At 31.7% G+C, this 21,187-nt stretch overlaps 3 protein-coding genes across 3 annotated transcripts; 2 read left to right on the top strand and 1 right to left on the bottom strand.

The window, feature by feature from the left end:
• Positions 1-9,550: 9,550 nt before the first annotated feature.
• LOC119612085 (glycerol kinase) lies at positions 9,551-13,964 on the top strand. The gene is made up of 4 exons (XM_037967806.1): positions 9,551-10,123; positions 12,327-12,621; positions 12,691-13,288; positions 13,349-13,964. Exons 1-4 carry the CDS (start codon positions 9,893-9,895, stop codon positions 13,794-13,796), a joined length of 1,572 nt encoding a protein of 523 aa, XP_037823734.1. The 5' UTR covers positions 9,551-9,892; the 3' UTR covers positions 13,797-13,964.
• On the bottom strand, positions 10,422-12,122 carry LOC119612086 (nitrilase and fragile histidine triad fusion protein NitFhit). The gene has a single exon (XM_037967807.1). The coding sequence runs from the start codon at positions 11,981-11,983 to the stop codon at positions 10,541-10,543; it is 1,443 nt and encodes a 480-aa protein (XP_037823735.1). The 5' UTR covers positions 11,984-12,122; the 3' UTR covers positions 10,422-10,540.
• Positions 13,965-14,796: 832 nt separating the features above from the next.
• LOC119612087 (probable ATP-dependent RNA helicase pitchoune) lies at positions 14,797-17,850 on the top strand. Its single transcript, XM_037967809.1, has 7 exons — positions 14,797-15,094; positions 15,154-15,339; positions 15,553-16,269; positions 16,335-16,636; positions 16,698-16,850; positions 16,910-17,080; positions 17,379-17,850. Exons 1-7 carry the CDS (start codon positions 14,950-14,952, stop codon positions 17,712-17,714), a joined length of 2,010 nt encoding a protein of 669 aa, XP_037823737.1. The 5' UTR covers positions 14,797-14,949; the 3' UTR covers positions 17,715-17,850.
• Positions 17,851-21,187: the final 3,337 nt, after the last annotated feature.

Genomic DNA, 21,187 nt, shown 5'->3' with positions numbered 1-21,187 from the left:
AAAATTATCCAGAGCTGGAATTGCATATAAACTATATATTTTTGGAAATAACTAGTCCTGGGCTACTTCCAGTTTTTCGGTACCCCGATTCATGTCTTCTCCAAATGCTCTTTGGAGCCACTTGAAAATTCCACTATTTTTGGCAAAATTTGATGATTTTTCAAAAATTCATCAAAATTATCCAGAGCTGGAATTGCATATAAACTATATATTTTTGGAAATAACTAGTCCTGGGCTACTTCCAGTTTTTCGGTACCCCGATTCATGTCTTCTCCAAATGCTCTTTGGAGCCACTTGAAAATTCCACTATTTTTGGCAAAATTTGATGATTTTTCAAAAATTCATCAAAATTATCCAGAGCTGGAATTGCATACAAACTATATGTTTTTGGAAAGAACTAGTCCTGGGCTACTTCCAGTTTTTCGGTACCCCGATTCATGTCTTCTCCAAATGCTCTTTGGAGCCACTTGAAAATTTCACTATTTTTGGCAAAATTTGATGATTTTTCAAAAATTCATCAAAATTATCCAGAGCTGGATTTGCATATAAACTATACATTTTTGGAAAGAACTAGTCCTGGGCTACTTCCAGTTTTTCGGTACCCCGATTCATGTCTTCTCCAAATGCTCTTTGGAGCCACTTGAAAATTCCACTATTTTTGGCAAAATTTGATGATTTTTCAAAAATTCGTCAAAATTATCCAGAGCTGGAATTGCATATAAACTATACATTTTTGGAAAGAACTAGTCCTGGGCTACTTCCAGTTTTTCGGTACCCCGATTCATGTCTTCTCCAAATGCTCTTTGGAGCCACTTGAAAATTCGACTATTTTTGGCAAAATTTGATGATTTTTCAAAAAATCGTCAAAATTATCCAGAGCTGGAATTGCATATAAACTATACATTTTTGGAAAGAACTAGTCCTGGGCTACTTCCAGTTTTTCGGTACCCCGATTCATGTCTTCTCCAAATGCTCTTTGGAGCCACTTGAAAATTCGACTATTTTTGGCAAAATTTGATGATTTTTCAAAAAATCGTCAAAATTATCCAGAGCTGGAATTGCATATAAACTATACATTTTTGGAAAGAACTAGTCCTGGGCTACTTCCAGTTTTTCGGTACCCCGATTCATGTCTTCTCCAAATGCTCTTTGGAGCCACTTGAAAATTCCACTATTTTTGGCAAAATTTGATGATTTTTCAAAAAATCGTCAAAATTATCCAGAGCTGGAATTGCATATAAACTATACATTTTTGGAAAGAACTAGTCCTGGGCTACTTCCAGTTTTTCGGTACCCCGATTCATGTCTTCTCCAAATGCTCTTTGGAGCCACTTGAAAATTCCACTATTTTTGGTAAAATTTGATGATTTTTCAAAAAATCGTCAAAATTATCCAGAGCTGGAATTGCATATAAACTATATATTTTTGGAAAGAACTAGTCCTGGGCTACTTCCAGTTTTTCGGTACCCCGATTCATGTCTTCTCCAAATGCCCTTTGGAGCCACTTGAAAATTCCACTATTTTTGGCAAAATTTGATGATTTTTCAAAAAATCGTCAAAATTATCCAGAGCTGGAATTGCATATAAACTATATATTTTTGGAAAGAACTAGTCCTGGGCTACTTCCAGTTTTTCGGTACCCCGATTCATGTCTTCTCCAAATGCTCTTTGGAGCCACTTGAAAATTCCATTATTTTTATCAAAATTTGATGATTTTTCAAAAAATCGTCAAAATTATCCAGAGCTGGAATTGCATATAAACTATACATTTTTAGAAAGAACTAGTCCTGGGCTACTTCCAGTTTTTCGGTACCCCGATTCATGTCTTCTCCAAATGCTCTTTGGAGCCACTTGAAAATTCGACTATTTTTGGCAAAATTTGATGATTTTTCAAAAAATCGTCAAAATTATCCAGAGCTGGAATTGCATATAAACTATACATTTTTGGAAAGAACTAGTCCTGGGCTACTTCCAGTTTTTCGGTACCCCGATTCATGTCTTCTCCAAATGCTCTTTGGAGCCACTTGAAAATTCCACTATTTTTGGCAAAATTTGATGATTTTTCAAAAAATCGTCAAAATTATCCAGAGCTGGAATTGCATATAAACTATACATTTTTGGAAAGAACTAGTCCTGGGCTACTTCCAGTTTTTCGGTACCCCGATTCATGTCTTCTCCAAATGCTCTTTGGAGCCACTTGAAAATTCCACTATTTTTGGTAAAATTTGATGATTTTTCAAAAAATCGTCAAAATTATCCAGAGCTGGAATTGCATATAAACTATATATTTTTAGAAAGAACTAGTCCTGTGCTACTTCCAGTTTTTCGGTACCCCGATTCATGTCTTCTCCAAATGCCCTTTGGAGCCACTTGAAAATTCCACTATTTTTGGCAAAATTTGATGATTTTTCAAAAAATCGTCAAAATTATCCAGAGCTGGAATTGCATATAAACTATACATTTTTGGAAAGAACTAGTCCTGGGCTACTTCCAGTTTTTCGGTACCCCGATTCATGTCTTCTCCAAATGCTCTTTGGAGCCACTTGAAAATTCCATTATTTTTATCAAAATTTGATGATTTTTCAAAAAAATTTTCAAAATTATCCAGAGCTGGAATTGCATACAATCTATATGTTTTTGGAAAGAACTAGTCCTGGGCTACTTCCACTCTGCCGGTACCCCGATTCATGTCTTCTCCAAGTGTCTGTTTTTTGCATTTGAAAATTCTATATTTTACTACCATATTTGACGAGTATAAAATTATTTTAACTAATTTTTATTTTATATATTAATTTTTTTATATATTTTAATATAATTTTACTTTATTTCTTAAAAAAACATTTTATTTGGTGCTCTTTTTATTAAAAAATAAATTTTAATTCATTTGAAAACGAATTTTATAGTATGTGGAACGTATTTGACATATGTGGTGTGGGACGTATCTGGCCGACGAATTTAACTTCACACCCTTAAATAAGTGTATGTTTCGTTTAATTGTAATGTACATTAGAAAATCTATTTTGATACAATATAGAATATTATATTTTAAGCTAAAGAAAGAATGTAATCTCTATCATAGTAATTATCCTATAAATTAAATAAATAATTAGAAAACTATTATTTAACTAAAAAACTTAAGGATTTAATGGTTCCAATTTAGTGTAATGTGTAGTGTGATTAATAGGTAATAGATCTGCCCGAAAGCAGACTAATCTAAAATTAAAAAAAAAATATATATATATTTAAATTACAAAAAGAAATTGGCAAAATTCTTTGAATTTGAAAAAAATTATAAACTTTATTATTATATACCCATATTATTAAAAACAGAATACCAAAGTGTCTTTAAATATTTTGAAAACATCTAGTTATTTTTTTAAATAATTTCTTTTTCTTTTTAATGAACTGAATTATATATTTATTTTGACTAGATATTATAATGACATTTATGCAAAACAACAACAACAACTACTATAATATTGTTTAAAACGCTCTGAGTATAAACAAAAAAAATATAAAAACTTTATTTTAACATTTTTAACAATTGCTTACTTTTTTAAACATATTATATATTAAACAAACAACTTTATATGTTCGATATTTATTTTTTTAACGATTTTGGTGCTTCAAAGATAAAATGATATAAAAACGGAAAGAAAAGTTTGGTCAATATTAAAAATTATTACGAATTTAGAAAGGAATTAATTAATACAAATAACAATAAAAATAAAACAAAACTATTTCAGCAGGCTGGATAGAAACAAAAAAAAAAAAAAAAAAAAAAACTAAGAATATTTTTGAGAAACAATTGGTTAGAATTAACAAATTCTTTATAAATATTGTACATATTTATTGAACAGATAAATATGCAAATTTTGAATATTGAAACCAAATATCTAAACAAAAAATTTATTAACTATAACATTAATGAATTAAACTTACAAATATTAAAATTTATAACTATAAACGTTTTTCTATACTTTACTCTATTACACTTGTAGTACTACTACTGCTACATATATACAAACAATTTAATTATTTACATAATATACTTATGAATACGAGTGTATTTAGACATATGTGTGACAAGAAAGAAACATCCAATCATGCTAAGCTAGGTCTGTAAGTCAGTTTTAGAAATAATTGACAAAAATCTGTGAATGAAAAAAAAGAGTTATATTTTCTAGCAATCTGTACAAGATGTGACCGATTTCCGACAAAAATATACAGTGCGTTAGTTCCTAGTTATTGGCCCTTTATTAAAAGTATTTGAGAAATTGTTAAATCATAAAAACTAAATCCATTTTGAAAATTTCTTAAATACTTACACAGTTCAATAATTATGTCTGATAAAATGTTTAAGGTCTTTTCTGGCGGACTATAGGCCGTAATTACTTTTTAAAGGTATACACTAATTTTCAGCTGTTTTTAGAACTTTAAATTCGTTTTAGTTTTAAATCGATTTCTATTACAGTTACTGATGATAAGAACCCTATATAAATTTTTTTTTTAAATGAACTCAAAATAAAAGCAGTAAAGTATACAAAAGAAAACAACATTTTGTTTGGTAAATTATAAAAAGAAAAAGTTTTTATATGTAAATTTTAAGAAAATATTTTTAACTGTGTAACAACAAACAGCCTTGAAATAATGTGTCTTTAACTAAAAAAATCATAACCTACTAAAAGTATAAAAAAATTATAATACTAATTGTTTAAAACAATTATTTTAAATGCATGTATTTGTTTGAATTTCAGATTTTAATTTTGTGATAAAAAGCTATATTATCCCAAAATTAAAATCAATAATTTTTTTAGATTTGTATTAAGATAACTAAATTGTCACAATTTATAAATATCATTGCAAAATATTTAACATTTTGTTTTCTTTTTTAACAACCTAAATATGAAACTTGATCATTGTTAAAATAAAAAGGTTTTAATGAAGTCAATTATTTATGTAATCATGTGTCTAATGAATAATTTTGTTTGTTGCTCCTCGTACTTGAATGTTTGTTTTCTTAATATGTTTATTTTTTTTTAGCAAATTTTCTAAAAAAAACTGCTCAATCATTATTCTACTACCTAAATACTTTATTATAACTTTAAAACTTGTTTTCTAAAACGTTAACTTAGTTTAATGCTTTCTGCTAATAAATTATGAATTTAGTAAATTTTTAGTAATTTATATAAATAATTATTAATTTACACTTTTAAAATTATAATTATAATACTAAATAATAATAACAATAATAATTTTATCATTATATAAAAAAAATATAAAAAATGCTGAAATTGTAACAATTTTAAATAACTTTTCAGCATTTTTTCGTAGTTAAATTAAGTTGAAATTTCTGTCAAAAGAAAGTAAAAGGTTACAAATATAATACTATTTTATAAAAATTAAAAAAATATATATATATATATATATATATATATATTGACTAAAAATTTTATCATAGTTGTTGTTCATATTATTTTATTATTTCTTTTTATATTTTTTTAAAAATTCGTTGTACATATTCTATATTTAAATAAATAATTAAAATCACATAAAAATAATAAAAAAAAATCAAATAAATTCAAAAAATCTTTATTGTTTTGTTTTTAATTTAAAAAATGGCGCGATTTAAAAAATAATTATAAATTCTGAGAGTACAGTGAGTGCTGTTCACAGAAATATCCGTTTGTGAATCATAAAATTCGTTTTTTATACATATGTGTTGCAGGAAATAAAAGCGCCATAGGGCTAGGGTTCTATAGTTGAAACTACTTTTTCGTTTCCTAAAAATCGACTTTTTGAAGTTTTACGACTTATTTCGACCAGTGTGATGTGCACAGCCATGTTATTTAGGGACGCAGTAAAAACTCAGAATTTGCAAAGCAATTTGAATGTGGTGACAGCTAGTCAATTTTTTTCATATGTGATTTGACATTCTGGAAACTCAAAGACAGCTACTACGTACAATTTTTAAAACATTAAAAATTAAAACAATCCTGTCAGTTCTGTAAACGGAATCCGAGTAAATTTCTCGTTTAAAAACGAATTCTCATAATTTTTCTCGTTTTAAAACCGAGTACACAAATCTAGTCGAAAGTAAATCGAATGTAATTTTATTCTAATAAATTAAATAATTATTTTGTTTTTGCGTTTTTTTAATACAATTGTAACTTAATATAAATGCTATGGGCATCTTAAACTCTTTTTCATTTAAAATATGTTTATTTTTCTAAATTCTACGTTTAAATAAAAATTCCATTTACAGAACACCGATTCTAAATTCTAAAGTATTAAACTTATGGAATAATTCTTAAAATTACTGCCTGATTCTCTAAATGCGAAAGTACATTTTCATTCTTTTAAATATATTGAAAACAACAAATAAATTAAAAATTGTTTTTGTTTTCAATTAGAGTTCAGTTCTTATAGAAAGAAAATGTTCAGACCAATTATTCATGTCTGTTCTGTAAATCGATTCGTTTTTAAAACCGAGAAGCTTTTAAAACCAAATTTGGTGTTCTGCAAATCGAATTTTTATTTGAACGTAAAATTCAGAAAAATAAACATATGTATTTAAATAAAAATAGTATTTTTACATCCTCAAAACGTTTTCAAAATACTGAAATGTATTTACAGAAGTGCTAAGGATGAAATAAATATGTTGTTGTTGTAACAGCTAAAACTATACAATAATCTAGTTGGGGGGGTTCTACATCAATGTCCAGGCCTAAAAATTGGACTACTTCAACTGGATGTGTCCATAAATCCATTGGACGGAGCGAAGTAGGGTTAGCTGGGTGATGGGTGTCATGGGGACCATGACCACATGCAGGACATTCGTTGGGGACGGCACGGTCTATACGTGACCAGTAGGCATTGAGCCTGGGCTTCGGGTATTACGTGGCTGCTCACTTGTTGAAAACCATAGTCAGGTACTCAACTCCCCGCTCGCCAAAGTGTTTTAATATCAGCATGGATATTCCGTCAGGGCCAATCGCCTTAGATGGTTTGGCGTTGTTGATGACGTCTGCAACTTCAGCTGTGGTGAAAGGCTGTGGTATGTCCGTGACTGGAAGGTTGTGAAGTTTGCGAACAACGCTTCGTTTCGCCTTGTCTCTCTCTGGGTGCTCAATAAATTGCCGGCAAAATGCGCGCGAGCACCCTTCAGGGTCGGAAATGGGGATGCCTGCAAACTTAATCGCAACCCTGTCATCCATCTTCGTCGGGTTGGAGAGAGATCGAACTGTAGACCACAACTTACTAACACCCGAACTTAAGTTGCAGTTCTTCAAGTGATCTGGCCATCATTTCCGCTTGTCCTCATTTACCAGCCTGCTGATTTCAAGGTTCAGCTGGGCGAGCCTAGGATCTGGGTTGGTATTTCGGATGTCATCTCTTTCATCTGCGAGCCTGGCTGCTTCTGCTGGGAAGTGCGGCCGCACTACGGATATTCGACCAGCATGTATAAAGCGAGCAGCTGATGACGGTTTCACGGAACTTCCTCTCTGCTGCATGGTGGACGTTGGAGGGAAAATTTAGATCACTGAAGATGCGTTCGGTGAATTCTCTGAAGCCGTATTGACTTTGATTTACATATTGACGGCGTTCAGAGACGATAAAATCGTTATGTCGACCCAGACAAACGATTATGGGTAGTGGTCTGATCCCAGAGAAACTACGGCTCGCCATGTTGCGTAGTTGATCAGACCAGCACTCGCTATGGTGATATCGGGCGAGCTAGCGCTGGTACCCATAATCCGTGTGGACTCGTTAATCTGTTCCGCCAGCAACGCACCTCTTTGTTCTTCCCCTAAACAAGAGTGCCAGAGCTGATGGTGGGCGTTGAAGTCCCCTAGGACAGGACGCATATCGCCGTCTAATAATATCCTGATGTCGGGACGGTAGCCTGAGAGAAATAATGGTTTTACTGTTTATACGGATCTACTTCCTGATCGTAGGATAAGACACCGGTAGAGCAGAGCAGGGCTTTGGCCAAGTACAAATTACACGAATTTGTGAACAATGGATTCGAAATATATGCTACGGATGCCTCCATTGGCAATAATACAACAGGTTGTTGTGTTTTCGAGGTCGGCTCAGGGAGCAAGTTTTATTTTTGAAATTTTCCCATCTGTTCTTGAGAAACCATGGTACTCGAAATGTAATTGGTGTACAAAGGACATTAAGACCATGAATAGAATTTTAATTTTTTTATATTACATGTGAGGTTTAACTTGTGTAGAATTAAGCATATTCAGATCACAATAATGATGTGTGATTATTCCATAGATTAAGATTAAACATTAGAAGCAAGTTTTTTAAGGTTTTATAGTGAAATTTGATAAAATTATTACAATTTGTACCATCACTATCTTAAATCTGCCAAAAAGTGACCCATATTAGAAGGTCAGATTACTTTTTCCCTGGGGAAAAAATTTTAATATCTCATTTAAAGGTTATCTCCAATGTCACTAGATATAATCCTAAAAAAAAATTGGACTATTGACCAATTAAGGGCGTAATTTTGACATAAAGTAATTTACTAGTACTACAAGACACATTTCAGCAAAAATAACCAAAGACAACTGCTTAATATTTGTCACTTCAAATTAAATTGCATTTAGAAGCATAGACAACTGTCCTTTCATAATAAAGACAACTGTCCTTTCATAATAAAGACAACTGTCCTTTCATAATAATTAGTTGCAATTTTTCAAAATTAATGAACATTTTTCAATATTGTTTCAACATATTTCAAAGAGTGCGCTATATTTATGAAACAGTTTTTTATGGTTAGTTTTGTATAAAAAGCCCTATTACCGTTATTTTGCCGACTTACACCGAATTTTGATACTTATTACATAAACTGGACTTCGTTCTTGAATTTGCCATCAATCATGTTTTTCTAACTTAATTTATTGTAATAATATAAAAAGAATAAAAACCTAATACAAGGTGCGCTATATTTTTGAGCAGTACTTTATGCACAAGTTCACAGAAGAATGTTCTTTCAAAGAATAAGAAAATGCATCAATTCCACTCGTAGCGTCATTTTCCATTTTCAATGGCGTCATTTCCATTTGAAATGGAAAGTTTTGCTGAGCCAATCGACCTCAGCAAATTTCCTGGAATCGACACACAAACACGTATATATCTTATCGGACGATTTTGCTGGACTACTGGACGCCTCTAAAGCGCCTTGGCGACACATCAAATTGTTTGACACAAATGGTAAGTTTTTTATTGTGTTAGTAAAAAAATCACACCGCTTATATACATGTGAGTTTTTTCACTAACACAATCAAAAAATTTACCGTTTGAGTCAAACAAATTTGATGTGTGGCTGTGTCGCTTAACTAGCTTGCTGAGTTCATATTTTATATTATTGGAAAGTTTTGCGGAGCTCATCAAAAATTTCCAAATCAAAGTTGGAAATATTTTCCAACTTGTAATATAATTAAACTTGGCACCTCTACACTTTTAACAACTCTGTTTTAATTGTCCACACTATTGTGAATGAAATAAAATTTTGATATCAAAATAGAAACAACGATAACAAATAACAACAATAAAAAAACTATATCACAACAAATAAATGAATAATTATTTTTGATATTTTGTACTGATAAATGCAATACGCAGATAAAACCTTCCTCTAATAATAAATCGTGTTCACTTCACCTCTTTATCGCTCTCTCCCTAATAAATTTGTGTAAACATACAAAATAGCTGTTCAATAAAAAGAGTTATTGAGTAAATTGTGTCTCTGCAAGTGTTCTGGTTTTGTGAGTAGTTGGATCAAAGTTCTTGGCAAGAAATTATTGTTAACTAACTAAACGCTGAGATTACGTGTAGACATAAAAATAAAACAAGTCTTTAAGCCAAAATAGAAATGAGTGAAGTAAAATATGTTGGCGCCATCGATGAGGGTACTTCTTCGGCCCGTTTCATTATTTTCAAAGCTGGTACAGATGAAATAGTTTGCTATCACCAAATTGAAGTGCCATCCATATATCCCCAAGAAGGTTGGGTAGAACAAGATCCAGTTCTCATCTATGACATTGTCAAGACATGTATAGACGAAAGCGTTCAGAAATTGGAAAAGCTTGGTGGTAATGTTAAGGTAAGCTAATTTGGAGTATAATAAAAGCTTTACATTCTTGAAATTAACTTTAAAGACTTAAATTATTACTAACAATGTAGAAGCTGATTAGAAAATTTTTCTTTCCTATTTGCTCTTTGACCCTTTGTTAGCATATTCATCATGCTTTCGAAAACTTTCATACAATTCCACATAACGTTTTTTTACTAATTAATTCCAAATATGTAGTTATCAAACAACAAATAAAATCTTTATCAGTTTCTTTATATAAAAATAAACAAACATAAATTTAATGATGCTTTAAATAGGAATTGTAAAATTTTATTTGACAATTATTTTTTATAACACACACATCAATATTTTGCAAAACTAGAAAGAACTACAAGTAACTTAATCTTAAATTGTAGTTGAATTTGCTTATGGCTTGTCGTCTTCAGATTAAAACTTAAAACTTCTCATTACTTCTCGATATTTTTGGGCTTCTTGTACACGTTCCTCCAAAGTACGTAATTTCTGATCTTCTATTAAAACTTGGTCCTCTAATTTCACATAGATTTGATCATTATGTCTAAAGTCCCCGGGACGGCGTGGCATTACATGGAAATGTACATGAGGTACTGTTTGACCAGCATCAGCACCATCCTGAACGGTAACCGTTGCAGCTGTAGTTTCATAAATGGATTCTAACATTCGTTGTATGCGACATACCGTATTAAAGAGATCGCTCATTTCGGCCGAGTTTAAAGAACTAAGACGTGGTGCAAGACGTTTTGTGGATACCAGAACATGACCTTTGACAACACAACGTAAATTGGTAAAGGCAAAACAGTATGGCGACTCGAAGAATATGGTATCTTTATTAATGACATTTGTGGCGAACATGCGATCTTCTTGAGGCTCAGTAGTGCCATGACCATATGCTGTCAAACTGTAAACATCGTTACGCCTATGTTCAAAACAAGGCATTGCTGCTCTGATGGGAGGCACAGTGCTTAAATCAATTTCAACCGTAGCGACCTTTAAGTCTTCCGTTTCTCCCAAATCAGCCATAATCTTTCCCCAAGGGTTGACAGCCATGCCATGGCCCCAACTACGTCGCTTCTTATTATGATAGCCCAGTTGAGCTGGTGCCAAAACAAAACATTGGTTTTCTATTGCCCGCGCCCTTAAGAGCACTTCCCAATGGGCCTTGCCTGTATTATAAGCAAAGGCTGACGGATAAGTTAGAATTTCTGCTCCCTCTTTTCTCAGCAAAATGCTACTTTCGGCAAAACGCATATCGTAGCATATTTGCAAACCTAATTTGCCAGCTGGTGTTGTAAGGGGGGGAACCAACCGTTGCCCTGGCAACACTACCTTCGACTCTTGGAATGTGAATTCAGGTGTTACGACATCAAATAAATGTAATTTACGATAAACGGTAACCAATTCACCATTATTATTTAAAATTACATGAGCATTATAGATTTTGTCTGTCTTGCGTTCATACGAATCCAGCACAGATTCATGTATACCGCCTAAAGACAGCCATATGTTGTGTTCTTTGGCCAACGATTGATAATGTTGCATCAACGGACCCGTCAGAGGTTCAGACAAATCCAAAGTTTGCTCTCGGTGTTCCCCTACAAAATCACAACATTCCGGTAGAAATACAAATTTAGCCGACTGCTCTTTAGCTTGTTTTATTAATTTTTCGACTTGATGCAGATTAGCGGCTTTATCGCTGGTGCTACGCATTTGTGTTATGGCTACAAGTGTTTTTTCTACCGATTCCGTGGTATGGGAAGACATTTTTCGCAGTTTTATAAGGTTCGATAAGAAGAACTTACAATGTTTGTTGCCTCTAACAATTGAGCTGATTGAATAACTTTGGATCAACATTGAGTTTTAGTTTTATTTTCTTCTCTACTACCTTTTTTAGTCGCACTTTGTTACTAATTGTTGTTTGTTATTATCATTCGTTTTCCAATTGCAAAAATTCTGTTCAATTCACATTCTCTTTCTATTGTTTGCAAATCTTTTTTTGCTTTCTTCGTCTTATCAAAAAGGGTTGCCAGTGTATTTACTATTTTATAAAATGGGGGATACATTTTTGGCACATGGTGGGATTTTTATTGCGATTTTAAAGTTATAATTTCGTGTAAACGTGCAAGTGGCATCTTTATAATACAAATTCAGGTGTTACAGTTACTTTTATATTAATTTTGAAATTGTTTCCTTGCAGGATATTGTTGCCGTTGGTGTTACCAATCAACGGGAATCGGTTATAGTGTGGAATCGTCATACTGGAGAGCCTTTACATAATGCCATTATATGGTTAGATAATCGCACCACTACCACAGTCGATGATTTGATTGAATCCATACCAAACAATTCCAAAAATATAAATTACTTAAAACCCTTATGTGGTCTGCCATTGTCTCCCTACTTTTCTGCTTTGAAATTGCGTTGGTTGCGCGACAATGTGCCCGCCGTTAAAAAAGCTATGGACAAGGGAGATGCTTTATTTGGCACCATAGGTAAAACCACCTATAAAATCTATTTTGTGGAATTTTTTTAATTCAGTTAATATTTATTCGTTAATATAGATTCCTGGATAATTTACAATTTAACTGGTGGCGCTAATGGTGGTCTTCATTTGACCGATGTTACAAATGCCTCTCGTACCATGTTGATGAATATTGAAACATTAATGTGGGATTCTCACTTATTAAAGTTCTTTGGTTTGCCCACTTCTATATTACCAAAAATTGTGTCTAGTTCGGAAGTGTATGGTTTGATAAAGGATACCGATATCAAGGGTATTCCCATTACAGCCTGTTTGGGTGATCAGCAGGCAGCCTTAGTGGGTCAGCAATGTTTGCAAAGGGGACAGGCTAAGGCCACCTATGGTACAGGCTGTTTTCTACTTTACAATACCGGCACTGCTATAGTCACATCTTCACATGGCTTGCTTACCACAGTGGGTTACCAATTCGGACGCGATTCACATCCCGTATACGCTTTGGAAGGTAGTGTGGCCATAGCCGGAGTGGCCTTGACTTGGTTGCGTGATAATTTGGGACTTTTTGAGTCTTTGGGTCAAGTAGAGGCCATGGCCCGTTTAGTGGATAATTCCTTGGATGTTTACTTTGTGCCAGCCTTCAGTGGTCTTTATGCACCCTATTGGAATCAAGAGGCTAGAGGGTGGGTGGGGTAACAATATTTTATAAAGAATTTTAAACTAAATTTTTGTTATATTTCAAGAGTAATTTGTGGCTTGAGTGAAGAGACTACTAGTGAACATATTGTGCGTGCTACTCTGGAGTCAATATGCTTCCAAGTGCGAGATATTTTGGATTCTATGAAAAAGGATTGTGGTATTCCTTTGGCCAAACTTATGGTTGATGGTGGCATGACCGTTAATACATTGTTCCTACAATTGCAATCTGATTTGGTGGGCATTAATGTTATACGCTCGAAAATTGCTGAGACTACTGCTTTGGGTGTAGCTTTAGCTGCTTATCGTGCCGTAGAACCTTCATTCAATATCGAAGAGGGTTTGTCCGCTGGTGAGGAACGCATGAAGTATAAACCTATAATAACCGAAAATGAGCGTGATGTACGTTATCGCAAGTGGAAGATGGCTGTTGAACGTTCCATAGGTTGGGATACCTCAGCAGCTTCTAGTAAAAATCGTGATTTATTTGATTAGATTTGTCATGTTTTTTAACTATATGAGAAAAGTATAAAGTTGTTACTTAAAATGTTATTGTTTTATATATTTTTGAAAATTAAAATTGCAAAATTTAAATGTTTTATTCAAATTTTGAAGAATTTTTCTATATCGTTATAAATAAATCAATTCGATTGAAATTTTAAATTTTACAAACAAAGAATCTAAATTTACTAAACTATAAAAGACAATTTTTATTTCAATTAGCTTAATTCTTGTAGCGGAAGGTTTTTTAATAACAATTGAACTTAGAAATTAATAAAATTGTATGTTTTACTACTATGCCGAGTGTCATTGTGCAAAGAAACAGGTAATTATGGAGAACTTCGTCCATAATTGACCCAATCCCACTTTGGAGTCCCTATTCTGAAAATTACGCTGACGTTTATATAAATCTAATGATCAAAGTCCATATACATATGTATGTAAGTACCCACTTCCGAAATTTGCTTTCTTACGATATATGATTTGATGGTGGGTATATAAGATTCGGCATAGCCGAATATAACACTTTTACTTGTTAATTATTTTAATCATAAAGAAATTTAGCGGTAATTTCTTTATGATTAAAATAATTAACAAAAAATAGGAATAGTCTGCCTATAGAGTTGCGACTTTTCACACACTCTAATAATGTTTTCAAATTGAAACTTTTGGAAAATTTTTCAAACTCTTTGTGATCCCTTTTATTGATGTTGTTCTGGTTCTCATTATCCCCAACTAGACCTATTTCATTTGTTTTTTTTTTTAAGAAAATCTTGACACTTATTTTTTATCCATCCTTGCAAAATTTCTCACACTACTTTTGTGCTTGCTCTGTTTTGTTGTTATAAACAATATATTTGCTTCCAAAATCCCACATCTTGATCTCTCGGATTCCGTTTTTATTTAAAATCTTTGAAAATTCAAAAACTAAACGTAGTTGAAAACTTTGCCGGTTTACAGTCGATTTTAAGCCGCCGCCGATATTTTTAGTGTCAGTCGCCACCGCCGTTAACATTTGTCGGCACAGGGCTATGCTGTTCAGTCAACACGTGCAGGAGTATTTTTGACAATAAATTATAATTTTTTTGTGGGAAATAGGTGTGATAATTATTTACAAATTACTGTTTTAAATAAAAAATAATTCAAAATGTCTATACGCGAAAAGCTACTAATGAAAAAGATTAAAAAACGCGAGAAAATGAAGAAAGAATTGGCTGAGAAAAAAGGCAAGCAACAAAAACAGCAGCCACCAACAAAACAACGTGTTAAAAATGCAGCTCCCATGGAAGAGGGTAAGATTTCTAGAAAATTTCCATTTCAATTGAACTAAAGTATTAATATTTATGAACAGATGAACTGGACGATGATTTCCAAGAAATGCCCCAACAAATTGTTAAAAATGGAAAGCTTCAAAAGAAAAAGAAGCAACAACAAATGCAGGTAGTAAATTCGGATTCAGAAAGTGATGACGATGAAGAACAAATGGATGATAGTGATGAGGAAGATCAAGAACAACAAAGTGGTGATGAAGAAGAAGGTAAGATTGTTAAGGCAATAGTTTTATTTTTAAGCTGTATAATTCCTGATGATTTAAAGGCGAATTTGAGGTACAACCATTAACGACGAGTTAAAGTCAATCTTAGTTGAACTAAATGAAATTATATTGAAAATTAACTGATATTTTGTAATTTTAAATCATAATTTTATTTTAATTGTGTAATAACTAATAATGTCTACTTTTTTCTTAAAGATGAAGAGGAAGATGGCAGTGAACTATCCGATAGTGAGGATGAGGAACCAGAACATAATGTCAATCAATCTACTAATGAAAAACAAAAGAAATCCAAGAATGCTAAAGAAGAACAGGCTTTCGAAGAACTTGATCCTACAGCTGCTGCCAAAGCCTTGGAACAACGTGATAATTCTGATCGCTCTTTTGCCTCCCTTAAGGGTATTGTTTCTGATGCTACCCTTAAGGCTATAGAAGAAATGGGTTTCACCGAAATGACTGAAATTCAAGCAAAATCATTGCCTCCTTTGTTACAAGGTCGTGATTTGGTGGGCGCTGCTCAAACTGGTTCAGGCAAAACTTTATCCTTTTTGATTCCAGCCGTTGAATTAATTTACAAACTTAGATTTATGCCCCGAAATGGTACCGGTGTTATTATTATTTCCCCCACCAGAGAATTGTCTATGCAAACTTTTGGTGTTCTCAAGGAATTAATGAATCATCATAATCATACTTATGGTTTGGTAATGGGAGGTTCCAATCGTCAAGTAGAAAGTGAAAAATTAAGTAGAGGTGTAAATATTTTGGTGGCTACACCAGGACGTTTATTAGATCATTTACAAAATTCACCCGACTTTTTGTACAAGAATTTACAATGTTTGGTCATCGATGAAGTCGATCGTATATTGGAAATTGGTTTTGAGGAAGAGCTTAAACAAATTGTTAATTTGTTGCCCAGTAAGTTAAACTAAAGTATTTACATTATCGTAATAACTAACAATTTATTGTAATTTCTTTTTTAGAACGCCGTCAAACTATGTTGTTTTCGGCCACCCAAACTGAAAAAATTGATGCCTTGTCCAAGTTGGCTTTGAAAAAGGAACCAATTTATGTGGGTGTTGATGACAACAAGGATACCGCCACTGTTAGTGGTTTAGAACAAGGTTATATTGTTTGCCCCTCCGAGAAACGTTTATTGGTGCTGTTTACTTTCCTTAAGAAAAATCGCAAGAAGAAGGTCATGGTTTTCTTTTCATCTTGTATGTCTGTTAAATATCATCATGAGTTATTTAATTATATAGATTTGCCCGTTACCTCCATACATGTAAGTTTATAACTTTAGTTTTAAGGAGGCTAAATGTAAATTAATTTCATTTAAATTTTAGGGTAAACAAAAACAAACAAAACGTACCACTACTTTCTTCCAATTCTGTAATGCTGCCGAGGGTATTTTACTGTGTACTGATGTGGCTGCTCGTGGTTTGGACATTCCCCAAGTTGATTGGATTGTGCAATTTGATCCTCCAGATGATCCTAAAGTAAGTTGGAGTAAATAAATTATATTTTTTTCTTTTATTTATTTAAAAATATTTTTTAGGAATACATTCATCGTGTAGGTCGTACTGCTCGTGGTACTGGCAGTTCTGGTCATGCATTGTTAATGTTACGTCCCGAGGAACTTGGTTTCTTGCGTTATTTGAAGGCTGCCAAGGTACCATTGAATGAATTCGAATTTTCATGGAACAAAATCGCTGATATTCAATTACAAGTAAGTTATTTTTTAAATATCGACAAGAAATTGTTTATGATTAACAGATTATTATGAAAGGACTTGACTTTTATGTCCATATTTCCAAATCAGACCTGTAGTTTTTAAACTGATTTCATTCAAATACAGTTCCGATTACTTTTCCGTTGATATCTAGGAACAGACAGTGAAAACTCAAAAAATCTACTTTTGTATGAAAGCATTTTTTTAACAAATATTTTCTTCAGTGAAATTGTATTAAACTAAATATAATTACGTTTAATTTAATTGTTTTTATAAAATTCCATTCCTTTTTTAGCTCGAAAAACTTATTTCGAAAAACTACTTCCTTAATCAATCAGCCAAAGAGGCTTTCAAATCATACGTTCGTGCTTATGATTCCCATCAATTGAAGACCATATTTAATGTCAACACCTTGGACTTGCAAGCCGTAGCGAAGAGTTTTGGTTTTCTGGTGCCACCAGTGGTTGATCTTAAAGTTGGTGCTGCCAAACGACAAAGGCCTGAAAAACGTGTTGGTGGTGGTGGTTTCGGTTATTATAAAAACATGAACGAAGACAAAAACAAACAACGTGTATTCAAACAAGTTAGTCGTGAGCAATTGCAAAAAAAAGGTAAAAATTTTATGCGATAGTGAAAAAATGATTGTTATTTTAAGCTGTAGTTATTATGTTCATTTTTTTTTAAATATTTCTTTTTGTATTAGTGTACAAAACAAATAAAAAAGTAAAATAAAGTATAACAGAAAAAAAAAACAACAACAAAAATTAAATGCTTTTAGACCCCATAGAAGGGAAGAGAAGGAAAGAAGAAGAAATTAAATGAATCTTCAATAAAAAAGTAAAAGAAAATTATCGACAAGTTTTTGTTCTCAATTAAATGTTGTCAAATGAAACAAAGCCTTAAATGGTCATCAGATCATCATCATCTCATGTTCATAAACTACATAAATACTCCACCCACATATGACATCAAGAAACAAATAAAGTCAAAGTCGTCTCTTAAATTTGACAGCATCATAAGGTGGCCTTATAAGACAGTAAGTAAAAGTAAATTTATTTTATTAACATTAAGGGGGAGACTAATTTAACATAAATTGCAAATTAACTTAAATTTATAATTTTCAATTTAAAACAAATTAAACTCACATCGATTGGTTAAACAAACAAAAATAACTACAATTTAGTTAACTAAAGTTTCACAGCCATGTATTGTAAATTTAAATGACAATTTGTTTCAAATATTTTAACGCATGAGTGATTTAAATGCGTGCTTACACACCCACTTTTTTAAATGCCTAGATTTTAGGTAACAATTTTCCACTATATAATTAAAATTAATCAAACAAATGTTACATTCTCGTAAATTTAACAATTGCGTACTCATAACTACCAAAAAGCCTACCAAGGCAATTGTTTTAGATACATAACTCCCACCCTAAAACAACTAGTTGAACACTTAACAGTTTTAAAGTTTTTTTCTTTCTATTAAAACTATTTGTAGTTTTTTGTTTTAACATTTCATTAACAAAACTTAAAACCAACGCAGTTGAACAACAGTTACCCACTAATAAAACTTCATTTAAATTGTTTAATCTATTACACCATTTCCACTAAAAATGTTTAACTTAATTTACTATAAATACAAGAATAATAATTATTAATTAAAGCGCTGACAATAACTATTTCAAATTTTGTTTAAATTTAGTTTAAAAAGAAAAATAATTTAAATAATAAACTTGTTATTTGCTTTGGTGTGGGTACACATGATGTTTCAAATTTTTATATTTAATCCATAAAGATTATAGACATGCTGCTAATAAGCCATGCAAATATTATTTGCAAAATAATAAATATTTTTGTTTCTGTGTCAAATTCAATTGATTTAAATCTTGAGCTCAATTTTTTTCATTAATAGACGTTTATTTGAAAAATGCATAAAGAGTTATTTAAGACTAGCTTAATGCCCACACTCTTACTGTGGAGTTTTAATCAGTTTTATTTGCATACAAATATTAAACTCTGTATTTATTAGATAATTAGCTAAATTAGTTTCTTTTATTATATTGTATTCAAAGAGTTTAGTGTGTTGTGTAAAATCCAAAATTTTTTAAAAACTTTGAATATTTGTTTGATCAACTGTATTGATCTAGAATCTCCTAAGTCCGAAGTGTACATATTTAGAAGAAACATCTTAATTTAAGTTCTGTCATGTACTGTAAGTACTTCTTACACTTTCCCTGTAAGATTATTGGAGTACATGATCCATTTAGGTAATTCCAAAACTACTCTTTTGTAAAAGTTATTGGAGTACATGATCTGTTTAGTAATACCATGTAATGCAGCCATGGATCATGTTTATTTCTTTGAAAACTACATGGTCCCTAGACTGCATTACATAGGACTACGTTAATGATCATGTACTCCATAATATAAGCAAGGGTGTAGTTTTGGGATTACTCTGATGTAATGCATGGATGGATTAAGTAGTACTCATCTAGGACATTTCAGTGTTAAATGAAGTATGTTTTTTCCATATGTTTGGATTAGTTTTGGATCAGTCCTAGTGCTTTGGAGAGTACACTTTACATGATGAATCTCGTTTACATTGAAAAATTTGCTTGTTTTGTGTTCCTATACTTCAAAAATCAACTTTTTGGTTCAAAACTTAAAAATTCCCTATAATTACTTTAAACATTTTAAATGAAAAGGGAGCTTTATTAAACTGAACATTATAATCATTAGAAAATTTAGTTAAAAATTACAGAATATTTTAATTCTTAACTGCAGCTAATAAGACTTGTTTTTTTTTATTATTATACATTTAAAACACATGTTATGGCGTATTGCAAATATTGTTACATGAAATTATTAAATAATAATAAAAAAACCAAACCAGTCTAGTCTGGTCATATGTATTTAAGTGTCGATAGTCGATCTCAATATCTATACGAAATTATCTACTTTAGAAACATACAACATACATATTTACATGCAATATTTGCTAAAGTATATGTATGTGCATTTAGTTTTACATACCGGTTTAACATGACAGCACAAATTTTTATGATTAAAATAAATTCATTCATAAATTCTAATGCAAAATTGTTATGGAGTCTAACTGATAGACAGGCACTATTGATTCTGTTGGCTTATTATTGCCGCGCTGTATTGTATATTAAGTATTAGACCAAACATAAATGTTGTTAAAAAAAACAATCCCCTACCATTAACACACACGCAAACTGGTTACACTTGCGCAGTTATGGATTTTTTTGTTTGATAACTTTTTTTTTATAGTTTTCAATACTTGGTTTTATGAATGAATGAATTGTATTGCTTTGTTTCTTTCGTTTTTTTTCTTAATTATTTGTAACCAATAAATTAATACAAACAATACACGCCATCCACCCACTATTTGAAATTTATTTGAATTTCAAATGTTTATTGAAGTTTTCTTTTGTCATAAATAAACTTTAGTTTTCCGTTTACAAAAAACACACACTATATTGGAGTACTAGAGTTTTTTAACTTAAACTTAAGTTAAGCCGGTTTGTAGAGATATCTATATTATAAACATAATATTAGTGATATTTCGACTCTAGTTTTATAAAAATTCCTTAAGTTTTCATGAGATACTGATTTTATATTTGAAAATTTTATATGAAGAACGTAAGTTCCCCGCTAAAATTTAGACTACTCCTCACCTAATCCATATATATGGAAAAACATATTTAACATTGTGATGTCATAAGTGTGAACCATCCATGTATTACATCAGAGTAATCAAAAACTACTCCCTAGCTAAAATTATGGCAGTATTAAATAGGACTTCTAAACGGATCATGTACTCCAATAATGTTTACAGGTTAGTAGTTTTGGGATTACGTAAATGGAGTACATGATCCAATAATTTTTGCAGGATTTTAGTTATAAATTTTACAACAAAAAGTCAATCTCACAGTGAAAATAATGGATGATGGAACTGTCATTTCGACTGTAGTTTTACATAAATGTTAGTTATGCTGAATTTCATCGCGATACTAATGGTTATAAGTAAATTTTTGGACCAAAAATCGGAAGGTCAAGTTGTATGGGGCCTAGGTGA

The sequence above is a fragment of the Lucilia sericata genome, unplaced genomic scaffold, assembly GCF_015586225.1.
Source record: "Lucilia sericata isolate MDLA Ls3-8-SP2 unplaced genomic scaffold, ASM1558622v1 Contig001598F_arrow, whole genome shotgun sequence".
NCBI classification, from domain to species: domain Eukaryota; kingdom Metazoa; phylum Arthropoda; class Insecta; order Diptera; family Calliphoridae; genus Lucilia; species Lucilia sericata.
The sequence above is the reverse complement of the archived record's forward strand: the minus strand, read 5'-3'. Positions and strand labels throughout refer to the sequence as shown.

What these genes read in the sequence shown, in the direction of transcription:
- LOC119612085 (XM_037967806.1), top strand. Translation starts at nt 9,893, where the DNA reads ATGAGTGAAGTAAAATATGTTGGCGCCATCGATGAGGGTACTTCTTCG. An exon ending in TGCTTTATTTGGCACCATAG is followed by an intron (nt 12,622 to 12,690) that starts GTAAAACCACCT and finishes TCGTTAATATAG; the next exon opens with ATTCCTGGATAATTTACAAT. An exon ending in TGGAATCAAGAGGCTAGAGG is followed by an intron (nt 13,289 to 13,348) that starts GTGGGTGGGGTA and finishes TTATATTTCAAG; the next exon opens with AGTAATTTGTGGCTTGAGTG.
- LOC119612087 (XM_037967809.1), top strand. Translation starts at nt 14,950, where the DNA reads ATGTCTATACGCGAAAAGCTACTAATGAAAAAGATTAAAAAACGCGAG. An exon ending in TGCCCGTTACCTCCATACAT is followed by an intron (nt 16,637 to 16,697) that starts GTAAGTTTATAA and finishes TTTAAATTTTAG; the next exon opens with GGTAAACAAAAACAAACAAA. An exon ending in ATCCTCCAGATGATCCTAAA is followed by an intron (nt 16,851 to 16,909) that starts GTAAGTTGGAGT and finishes AATATTTTTTAG; the next exon opens with GAATACATTCATCGTGTAGG.
- LOC119612086 (XM_037967807.1), bottom strand. Translation starts at nt 11,983, where the DNA reads ATGTTGATCCAAAGTTATTCAATCAGCTCAATTGTTAGAGGCAACAAA.